Raw genomic sequence first — 11,934 nt, 5'->3', positions numbered from 1 at the left:
TCTTAGATATGAGTTGCAAAGCAGAATTCTCCTATGAGTGCCCTAGACCAGTTGCCTTTTTATATGTCAAGTGTCTCTAGCCCAGGCACTTATCCTTCTCCAGCACAATTTAGCCCTCCTCAGAGGATAACCTCAGGGGACAACCTCAGATGACCCCTGCACCATCTACTGTTGCATCACCAGCCACGTCTGCAAATCCACCTGTGCCTTGGCATCCACCTCTGCAGGGGAAATCTGTCTTCTGTTCAACTTACACGTTCAGCTGCAACTTATTATTTGAATTTGGGATTAACACAATGCATCTTCCAACCAATTTCAACTCATCTGCTATCCAAATATTAGATTAATATTTGATTTGGAGGCAAGGCATCTTCACTGAAGCTTGATTTGGAAAGGGGTCCCTCCAAATCCTTTTGCTCCTCAAAGCTTATCTGCCTGTTCAGTACTGAGTTTTATTTTCTTGCTCTAGCACAGACCAAAATGACAAACTGTTCTGTGGCAGCCCTGAGGCTGGAGTAAGAGGAGACACTACTGATAAGTAGGAGAGATGGGTTTGTCACTTTTATGTGCGAGGTGGAAACGCCTTTTGAAGCCCGTACCACTTCTCCTTGTCATTTGCCTGATGGAAAGGACAGGAGAACTGGAATCAGGCACAAATGAGTCGAACCAGCTGCTCGTGCTGGGTGAAGGCGACTGTTGAGCACCACGACACGTTGCAAAAGGCTCAGTGGCAAAGGGAGCACCAACCAACCTCCATGAGAGTCCCCTTCAGAAAACCAAACTTTATTATAATGATGATGGTGATTCAGTATGAGCAGCCAAGACCTAGATTTGCTGACTACTGGTGACAGAAACTAATTTTGATAGAAAGAAATTTCTAGGTAATGTATGTGTAGGTGGCATTTCTGGAAATACCTGGACCAGCTCCAGCTTTCAGGCCATAGCAAGTTTGTCAGATAAAACGCTTAGCCCTGCCTCTGTGCAGCCTGGTAGTAAGTAATGCTGACAGAGGCACATAACCTGGTATGGCACAGCCACGACCCTCGCTCGGGCGTTTGGGCTACTGCAATTTAAATGGCAAATAACGTCAATGGTGAAGGAGCCCTCTGCGAGCCCGGTGCTACACAGCTGGCGCAACGGATGGGGAAGTGGCTTTTTTTCTGTTTTTCTGTTAGGTAGCACAGCCTCTCCAGAATGTTAATAGCTGCTGCACCTGGCTCCTCAGTATAATACTTATTCATTTCTGCCAGGCCTTAAAGCACTTTATTTTACAGGTGGCTAGTATTTGAAGGGCAGATGTGCAAAGGTAGTTTCGGTGCCTCTCTGCTGCTTACAGTATTGAAGGGCACCATTTCAGCCCCAGCAATGTCCTCAGCGCAATGCCAGCGAGGCCCACGAGCGGCTGCCTGCGCAGGCCACGCTGCCGGCGCTCTGCCGCCATGTGGCATCAACTGACACCCACAGCGAGGCAGCGGGTCCTGGCCCAAGGCTTCCACGGGAGGGGTTTTTCCGTCTAGCCCGCCAAAGGGACACAATGCTGCAAGCACGCTGAGGAGCCTAGGCTGAAAACCACCCTAAATCCTGCGTTTTACGGCTCCAGAGCTTTTATCACGGTCTTTTTGCAGTCCCCCACCCAAACTTTTCAGCGTGGCGGGGTGTGGTAGCAGAGGCATACACCACCACTTGGTATCAAAATGGCGCTCACGCAGTACCAGCGGCTGGGCGCGGCAAACCCAGCGACAGGCAGGCCCCAGGCGCGGCGCAGCCCCCGGCGGGGCAGGCGCAGCCCCCGGCGGGGCAGGCGCAGCCGCCCTGACAGGACAGGGCCCGCCGCCGCCCCGCGGGAGCGCCCACAGGAGGACGAGAGACCTCCGGGGACCCTGGGGGCCCGCGGCCGCCACAGGGGACGCCCCCGAGGCCCCGGCCCCCGCGGAGACCAACAGTCGCCCCGCGCGCGGGGAAAAAACCAGCGCGCGCCGGTCTCGAGGGAAAAGCCGCGAAGGCGCCGGCGCCCGCGCGCTCCGTCCGGGCGAGGTGATTGGTGGGGAGGCGGTGACGTCATAACCGAGCGCCGACGCCACCGCGCGTCGATTCTGCAGGGAGCGGGCCGTTGCCGCCGCTGCCGGGGCGTGTTGTGCTCTCCGTCGCCCGGGTCGCCGCCCGCCAGCCCCTCTCTCCCCTTCCCTCCGCGGCGGCGGCCGCCGCCAGGTACCTCGGGGGCCGGCCCGGGCCGGCCGGCGTGGCTGCCGCGCCCGCCTGCGGCCCCCAGCGCCCCGCCGGTGTCGGCTCCGGTGCGCGGCAGGTGCGTGCGGGGCCCGTCGCGGGGGCCTGGGGGGTGGCGGCCGGCGGGGGCGGGGGGAAGGGGGCCGGGGGAGCGGGAGGGCGGGGGTGGGCAGGTGCCTCCCCGCTGCCTGACAGCGTCGCCGGGCTCCTGTTTCCGTGGGAACGGGGATGCGCGCTCGGGAGCGCCCGGCGGCGGGGCCCTCGGGCGGCTCCCGCGGCCGCCGGCCACTGCGCCGGCCTTTTCCCGAGCTGTGTCTGATGAGCCCTGCCGCCTCTTTCCTTTGCCTGGCTTTTCCCACAGAAACTGCCCCGGCGAGCCCATCTCTTCTCCTGCAGACAGGCGCCATAGGATAAGAGCATGAGTCTCTACAACTTGGACCGCTTTCGCTTTGAGAGGAAGAGAAAAAGCGTGGAGCAGGAAACGGCGTCTCCTTCGGCAGCCCAGGGGCAGGCAGCTCAGTCTGCTGCAGCGGGTGGTGCTGCTGGAGGGGATGAGGATGAAGCCACCGATGACAGCAACAGGCCAGATACTCCAGCTTCGGATGTGACAGAGATAACTGGTGAGTCAGGTGGTTTGCGTGTAGCATAAGAACAGTGTAAGCACTTCATTTCTAGAAATAAAATAATTGTTGTCTTTTGGTTTTGTTTTTTTTTTTTTTTCCCCTTTGCTTATTTTACAAATGTGCTTTTCTATGCACACGTATTTCACGGCAGTTTCCACGAAAGTGTCCTTATTTGTAGTGGTGCTTGCTCTAATTGAACCTGTGTGTTTATAGTCAAGTTGGAAACCTTCTTGCAAGTAAATGTGAAATGATTTTTTTCAATTGAGTAAACAAGCTACAATTTAAATGTTTAAAGTATATTATGCTTTCCTATTTATTAATTATCTTTACTGGTGCTTATTTTACACTAATATAGTATCTTGGGGTTTTCAAAGGAAAAAAAAACCTCTTAGTTGTCTGATAAATGCAGCACAACATAGACTTAACTTTTTCACTAGAGTCCTAGGCTGATGCAATGTGGAATATCACAGAGAAAACTGAAAAGAAAGAAAACAGTTTCTTTTCAGTTGGGCCTGGTTTTGTAAGGAACTGAGAAACCTGCTGCTGATTCTCACAAACTGATTGTGTTTATAGTTTTGTAGCAGTGTTTGTTCTCTGTTCTGGCAGTAGCTTGTGGTTTTCATGGAAATATTGAAAAACTTGCTTGTGTAGTAATTTATTGGTTTGTTTGGCTGATACACTAGAGATGTGCTGTTTCTGTTTGGATCCATCAGTTAATACTAATATCTGTCAGGGCTCTCAACTGCATAATCACATTCACCAGTAGCTTTTCTGTTACTGAAGGAGTAAGAATGGAAAAACAAGAACTATGTGTTCCTGATTATTTTATACATTTCGGACATTCCGTATAACTTCTGATACAGATGTCAATATACAAGCATTATTGGAGAGATCAGACAAACTTTTGACTATGCATTTAGTCGGTAATGGAGCAACAATATCAGTTGGTGTTGTTTAACTACATTTGTTTTGCATACAGCTTTCCCTTGGTGGAAGGCAGTTTATCATAGTACCTTATCTATGCGATAACAGAGAACCTTTCATGTACAAGGAGGAGTTCCTCTTTTAAAGGTGAGCCAAATCAATGTTATAGCAGATTGATATTTAGTATTCCATGGAATTTCGTTTTGTGCGGGTTGACTGTTTTCAGTTGACAGGAGTGCTCTCATATTTACATTAGTAAATATTAATTGGTGCTTTATGTTTAAAAAAAATATAAAAAAATCTCTAAATCTTGGCTGGAGAGTTGTCAGTCTGGAGTTAAGTAGCCTGTCCGCTAGCAGAGAGGATGTTTTGGGGGCAGGGAGAGCTTCACACAAGAAGCAAGCAACTGTTAGTTGTGGCTTCTGCATGCGTGTCCTTTGTAATGGATTGCATGAAAAAACTGGCACTCTGCGGAAGTGCACTTTGGAACAGGTGGTGTCTTCCTGTTTGTGATAAGTCACTGCCTCGAGCAGTGTAGGAGTTCCTGAATGCAGGTACCCTTCTTGAATGGTGAACATAGATGTGAGGTAATGGATGGTGCTGCTTGTTTTGTGGCTTCGTTTGTTTTCGTCATTTTTTTTTTTTTTTATATTATTCTTATATTTTTTCCTTTAATCTGCCTGTGGACTTGACTTTGTCAGTGGAAGCATGTAGGTAGACCATAGACTACCAAGGCTGACAAACTTTGGAGCTTGTTGTTTTTCAAAATACTGGTCTCCCTTGGCTTATATTCTACAGGGGTAGGACTGAGGAGGAGAAGGAATGTGATAGCCAATTTAGAGGCATGAGTATGAGTTTAGACATGAGGTAATAAAAGGGCAGCCTAAAAGAGGAACTGGTGTGGAAGGCTAAGTAATTGTGAGAAAAACTAGTGGGAGATGATGGTAGCTACCAGTAAAACAGAGTAGAGTAGGAGTGCAGACAAAATTACAGCAAGTGGCTGACTTAAATAAGAGCCCATGGACATAGATGCTGGTGTAGAACTGGGGTGCTAATTAACATTTAAAATTTAGATGTAATTATTAGTACTTTGTATTTACATAATTCTTCAGCTTTCACAGATATTGAGTGTTTAAAGAAGATGGAGTGGTTTGGTGACTTTTTTCCACTTATTTGCACATCGTTACATAACTCATTTAAAAGAATTAATTAACCATTTTAAAAATCCAATAACATTTTCTACATCTATAGAAGTTAACCGAAAATAAAACACTCAAATTTTGTCTGCAGGATATGAGGCACTTAAATGTAAAAGAGGAAACTAGGTTTGATTAGCAGGTGCCTGTCCTCCTTGCTTCCTGATTAGCGACAGGAAGACAGACGTTTTCTTGCGTTATTTTCTTGTATTATCATGGAAAAGATACAGAGATAACCAGCTTATGGCACTCTCTGCTCTCTCTACTGCTAAATACGTAAGTTAAAGTATGGAGTTGTTTTGTACAAGAAGCAGTTTACACCAAGTTAACTAAAAATAACTTGCCCTCATGCTCAATAAATCATGTGAGGACAACAATTGCTCATATTTCTTCTGAAGACAAACACAGTGGATTCACAAAATTCTGGTATGTGAAACTGAGGAAACAAGAGGACAGTGTTCTTTATTTCACGTACACAAACAAAAAAATTATTAAATAGCTGATGGCTTTTTTTACTGTTTGATTTGGTATCATGCAATCATATTGTGCATGTAAAAAAATTTTAAAATCAGACTTTTTCCTTCAGGAACGTAAATAGTTCAGTATAATTTCCTAGGGATTTCTTTGGATTTCTGTTTTGTCACGTGTCCTGAAATATGTATCTAATGAAAAATATGATTGTTTTAATTTCATTCATCTTGGAGAAGATAGTCAGATGATGTCTGTTGTGTCATGAAACACCTTTATCTTTTTAGCTAATTTTTTTGTTTTGTTTTCCCATAACAAACCAATATTGGTAGATTGTTATGCACCCTGGATATGTATGTATGTAATGCTTCTTGTTGCTTTGTATGGAACGTGCATACCTTACACTTTAATAAGCAGTTTGTAGTATGATGGCCAGAAGAATTGGTCGTCTTTATACACTTGTGTATATTCAAAATTATGCAGGCTTGCAGTGACTTTGCAGCCAAGTTGTGGGTGGCAGTTCTGAACATCGCTTAACTGAGGGGTAGAAACCAACTACGGGGGCAGTTATCAAATTGTATCTGAAAAATACCTCTCTAAAGAGTTGGAAAAATGCATTGGAGTGGTTTACTACAATTTTCTGTAAAGATTAATATTATTTACTAAATAATACGCACATTTGGTTTCTATTAGTCTGTTAAGAAAACAGTGATGCTATCTTCTTAGTTTTCAATTAGATGTTTTTAATTATGTAAATAGCCTGATGTGCTAAGGTAATGAGATTATTCCAATTGCAGAAATGCAGCAGAACTGTATTAGAACTATACAAATTAGAATAATTACAATCATGAATTTCATAATGAGATTTGTATTCAAAAAGCACACTTACAAAGCCTCAACAATGAATTGAAATAAAAGTTGTAGTTGAAATTAAACTATTATATATAATCCCATTATTGATGGTTGATTTTGTTGATAACCTCTCTGTACAATTCAAATATATATAACCCAAATGACTGTACTATCGGGTTACGATGTTGAGAGCATCACATCATTCACTTGCACTGGGACTGCTTTTTTTTGTTCTCATCTGTTGTCATTTTCTTTGTGATCTGAGGACGTCACGTCTTTTGCTTATGTCACAGTTCGTAGAGTATAATTCTACTTAAAGCAGTTCTGGAACAAAGTAATGACTGCGGTACCTAGTGAACTTTGCTGAGGATTCATGGGAAGATATGTTGAAGTAATCATCATTTTAAAATGGTCTCTTTAAGAAGCACCTTAGAGTAACACTGATCTTTAGGATTATTTTAGCAAATGAAAAAGACTTTCCTTTGAAAATGGAAGATCAGTTAGCTTGTAGACTTGAGCAACACGCATTTGATACTGCTTTCCAAAACTGGGTGGAAATTACTTTCCATTTGACAGTGTTTGTTGTACAGTGTCAGTAAATGTGGTAAGCCTCTAAGTATTACCTCAGTTTTGTTTTTATTTGGGAGAGAAGAGGCTGGCTTTCTCTGAGTGTGATGTATGGTTTGTGTAGGAGGTTATATTTAGAATTATAGGGCAATGTATTATGGCTCTGCACTAGGTATATGCTTCCTGAAAGACTCTAGTGAGTATGATTTAAAAAAAAAAAAAAAGTGAAGTTTTTTCAAGAGCAGTTGAAGCTGTGTGTTTACTGACTAAACAAAACAAAATATTTGCTCTAACATTATGAAAACAGTTGCATTTGACTACCTGTATCCATAACTTAATTCTGTCTCCATATAATCATGGACAGTTTGATCCGGTTATTCTCATGGAGTGTCTTTGTATGACAGCGAAAATCAGCTGTTGTTGGGTTTTGGTTTTGTTGTTTATGTCTCCAGTTAGGGAGACATGTGTTTTCTTATTTTTGGCCTTAAGAGTCAAATACTCGTTTTATGATTGCAGGCATTCCTTAATAGTCCTTTTAAACTGCCTATAATCAGGAAATTCTGCCTCCAGTAATTACATGCTGTGGCAATAACTGTTTCATCTGTTACTACCCTACAAGGCTATAATTTGCTCTAAATATGAGGACTTCTTATTACATATGTGATTTCTGCTCCCCCTCCCCCCATTAATAAGGGATTCTGTTCAGTGGAATAGGGGGAGGGGAGGGGAGAAGGTAATACTGCTTCTTTTTGAGAGGGAGAACGCTTCTTCCAGGCAACTCAGCATTTCATAGGTATAGGAGTTAGGAGTTGCCATGAAGACTGAACAGTGATTGGTATTTAAAGTAAAAATAAAATGAGAAGTCACCAAGTGAAACAGTAAATACTCTTGTTATTTAACCTCTTCCAAGGTGTATATTATAAAGAATAAAACTATTTTTAAGATAGTGTTATCTTTGTAAACTTTCCTTGCCTTTTTTTTTTTTTTTTTTAAAATGCAATAAGGGTGCTTCTTAGCAAAGGTGTCATGAGTACCTGTCATTTGCGTGTCGTGCTACTTGCAGAAGGAATATGTTTGGAATACAGGCTAACCTACAAGGCAAAGATTATGAAAACTGGCTCAATCAATTCTGTTAATTCAGTAGAGATGTGAACTTTTCATGTTTCTTATAGACCTGTTTTGATATTTCCATTCACATCTTTTTATGCATCCCGTATTTCTGTCCTATCGTGATAGCCCTTGCTCAGCTAGCCCAACCTTATAACCTTCAGCATTTTTCTGCTTTATTTTTCTTTGCTAGAGAGGAATTGCTGAAATAAATTTGCCCACATCTTAATGTTTAAATGTAATAAAAATGTTTGATACCATCCCAAAGGTCTCTTTTGCTCTTCTCCTGTATTAATCTTAAAATTTATGCAGTTTTCAGATAAAGCAAATCAACTGTGTCAAGGACAACACGTGTCCTTTCAAACATGGATAGATAGAAGAAGGTGCTGCTGAGGAACTTTCTACTGCCAACATGTTGGTCTTGGTTGCAGGGAGGCCTGTCTTAGGAGAGTATGTTACTGCTTCAGAACATTTTTAGGCCTTCCTAAGTTTACACATGTATTGGCTTTTCAAGATAACAAAATTACTTTGCAAAGTGAGACTTTTGCCTCTTGTAAAAATCATTAGCATAATCCTCTATCATGTTTTGAAAGTGATAGAAAAGGTTTAGATTTTTATAACTCAATTAAAATTGAGGCCTTTTATCACAGATGAAGGGATTAGACACCATGTAGCTCAGTTCTGCCTTTGATTACCCAATGAATTTATTCTAGCCTCTTTCTATGTCTAGTCTCTGCTGGCAAATCAGCTTTGAAGAATGGCATTATACACTGTAGTAACTTGAATCAGCAAGTTTCTGGGTTAGTGAACGGAGGCAGAAGAAACTGCCTTTAATTCCAGACGAAATTATGGTTTGAGAGTTAGCAGCTGAGAAAGCACCGCTGGTGTTTGGATTATAGGCAGGTGAGTTTTAAGAAAGGATTGAGGTGCTAGAGGGGAGAGGATGGCCATGATGCTGTATTTGCATTATGAGGATGTAAAATCCTTTTATATGAGGACTTACACTGACAGTTGTATCATTAAAACTTAACTCTCCCAGGAGTTTTGTAGCTGACTGTCCTGTACCTTCCCTGTGTAATTGTTTTGGTCTGTTCTCTTATTCGTGATTCAAAGCTCTCGGTGTAGGAAATGAGTGTGGAGTTTTTTTCCGCCCATCCACCACCCCAAGTCAGAGTACATTACTGTCTGTTGTCCTTCACTGAGGCTCTTAATAAACCATAGCTATTCTTTCTCTAATTTTGGGGTCTCTTCCATCTGTTCTGTCTTGCTCTGTGTTCTCACCCATCTTCTTACAACGTAAATCAGATACTGTCAGCAGTGGGCAGCTCCTGTGTGTTCAATACCAGCCACACAGGTGGGATTTGCTGTGTCGTGTCATGGGGTAAAAGGCTCATCTTCGCACAGAGGCAGAGTCGCAGGTGGGGGAGTACGAATAACCTAATCGGAGGAATGGCCCCTGCCCTGGCTTCTCCCAGGGCTGACACAGGAGGACCGTCAGCCCCATGAGTTGAGGGTGATGCCCATCACTGTCAGTCAACAGCAGGGCTGTTGGGAACACCGCTCAGTCTGAGGGGAGTTGCTGCCTTTGGGGGTATGGGACTTACTATGAGAGGCAAGTAAGAGCTTTTTTGGTTTGTACAAAACTTGCTATGGGATGTTTAAGGGGAGGAACCACAGATGGGGAAGGGTAGGGATCAGAGTGGTTTGAAGAGGAACAAGTGTGGGGAGAATAGAGGGATAAGGGGGTAGTTGGTTACATGTAGACAGGTCAGTATACTTGTCTGTCCATGCCCTGTTCGTGATCACCATGGTTAGTCCTGCCTTCTTGTGAAAATACTCTTCCAGCTACTTTCCCAGGTGAGGGGAATCAGTTCTGTGTGCACGGGGCTCTAAGTGCTAGCGGCTGGAGTGAGGGCCAGGGGTCACAGGGGCCCATGTGTCTGGGGTGCCAGCAGCTGGAGGGACCAAAGTGAGCGGAAAATCAAGTGACAGCCAGTGTGGGTCGCGGAGGCCTGCGTGTCTGGTGCCGCACCCCTGCGGAGGGAGTGGGGGTACCAGGGGACGAGCCGGCAAGCAGGCGAAGCAGCCTGGGAAGCCAGGGAGGGACCAGAGGGTCTGAGTCACCCATTTGCGTGTGGGACAGCCTGAGACAAGGGGACCCGGTGCCAGCCGCTGGGTAGAGGGTGGAGAGATCCCCGGCGTGTGTGTCTGCGAGCCTGCGCAAGGGGGTCTGTGCTGACAGCCAGAGTGGGGTGCGGGCCCTGGGGGTGCCGGTGCCAGCAAGTGAGGAGACTGATGCTCCATCCTGAGTGGAGTGGGTGTCCGAGGCCAGCGACTGGACGGGTCCCCGGGGCAGGGTTGGAGTGGCAGCAGCAGCAGATAGGAGGTAAAACTTGCCAGTCACCTGGGAAACAGATTCTTCTTTGGCACAAAAGACAGACAAACCTCTTCTTATGAAACCTGGTCAGTAAGAAATATGGAAATGCCAGATTAGAGAGGTTTGTAGGTGGAAATTAAAACATGGGGTTATCTGCTGAAACAGAATGCCAAAACAAGGCAATTCTTACTTGTTGTAACTAACTCTCTGACAGACCGTGATGTTCTTTCGTGAATTAAAAGCTGAGAGGACGATAATTACTTGCTCTTCCTTCTTGTCACTCCTCTGTTTCCAAACTGATCGACTAATGACTGGTTAGAAGTGTGTTTCATATTTTCAATAGGATTTTCCCTAAGGTCATCTGAAGACTTAAGGCTTCAATGATTGCTTTTTTGAACTGTCATTGAACCCTTATTTACATTTCCTCATGAATATTAAAGAAGTTTGAGTTACACTCACTCCCATCCCTTTAACCAGCGTTAAACTCCATTTTCAAGTTATCACTTTTCAGTAGTGCACTATGTAACATTTGGTACCATATTTTTTTAGTTTATTGGGTACTTTTCCCTTTCAAAGCCAGTATGACCTGGTAGTTTCCTGTGTCAGCAAATCACTTGTACTTTTAGGATTTACCTTTGTTTCCATCATATGGTGCCACAGTGAGTTATTTTTTTTTCTGTAAGATTACTTTCGTACAGCAAATGTTCTCTGCAGCTGGTACGTTCTCTGCTCCATGCGTTCTTCTTCCTCTCTTCAGTCATGCCTCCAGGGTCCGTAATTTGTCTGGTCTTAAACAAAATGACTCAGCTTACCAACTATTCTTTCTTTGCAGCACTGGCTGTTTTTACAGTGGTAAAGTGGTAGAAAGGAATGAAGTCTTGAGTGCGTGAGACTGCTGTACTAGGTCAGGCTACCTACGGTTCTTGGCTCATACCTTTTGTAAAATACCTTGAGCGCTTTTCTTCAATTACTGGCAGGAAATAGCATGCTTAAGAGGTGGCAGTTGTGTCCAAGTATTTAGTTCTGTTTCATGCAGGTTTAAAGACAGATGAGCTAGAAGCTGCATGTTCAAGTCCACGTGTATCAACTAAAAATTGCATTTTTTCCTTAGGGTTTTCTAAAGATGGTGGCAGAACAGTTCTGGCCTCCATAGGCAATGGATTGAACCATGTGTTTTGCTTTGCCCAGGCTTACATGGGAGCATCAGAGTTTTAGTTAGAACCACCTTGAAACACACAATATATGCAGTTAGACCATACTGTGTCTTAGCTGCATTTGGTACTGTGCTGAAAGAGGGCAACAGGGCAAAGTCTAATAAAGTGTAGGCTGTCTGATTTTATTGTAGTGTTCTAATCCTCTTTTCACTTCAGGTTCAAGACCTATTTTGCATGTCAGGTTTTGTGTAGATTTCCCTGTGTGGTCATGTTTTCCCCATCTAGATATGTGCATGGAGTTGGTTTCAGGTGTAGCTGACATTGGGGGACTTAGTCATGCATTATTCATGACTGAGTCAGGAATTATATAAATAGACTGGCTGCTTATGCTTTTGGTTGTTTTACAAGCATGTTCAGAACTGAAAAGTTAATACATGCTAATG

At 44.1% G+C, this 11,934-nt stretch overlaps 1 protein-coding gene across 2 annotated transcripts in view; it reads left to right on the top strand.

Moving 5' to 3' along the window:
* The first annotated feature begins 2,133 nt into the window (after positions 1-2,133).
* The window catches only part of SMARCAD1 (SNF2 related chromatin remodeling ATPase with DExD box 1), a 44,237-nt gene continuing 34,436 nt past the window's right edge, over positions 2,134-11,934 (top strand). For both annotated transcript variants that reach the window (XM_082315482.1, XM_082315481.1), the window contains exons 1-2: positions 2,134-2,302; positions 2,585-2,843. In XM_082315482.1, the coding sequence (XP_082171608.1) occupies positions 2,642-2,843 (202 nt within the window). In that variant the 5' untranslated portion in view covers positions 2,134-2,302; positions 2,585-2,641. The remainder of the gene's footprint in view (positions 2,303-2,584; positions 2,844-11,934) is intronic.

The sequence above is a fragment of the Platalea leucorodia genome (assembly GCF_965183815.1).
Source record: "Platalea leucorodia genome assembly, chromosome: 6".
Classification (NCBI taxonomy): Eukaryota; Metazoa; Chordata; class Aves; order Pelecaniformes; family Threskiornithidae; genus Platalea; species Platalea leucorodia.
Note: the sequence above shows the minus strand (reverse complement) of the source record. Positions and strands in the feature narration are given on the sequence as shown.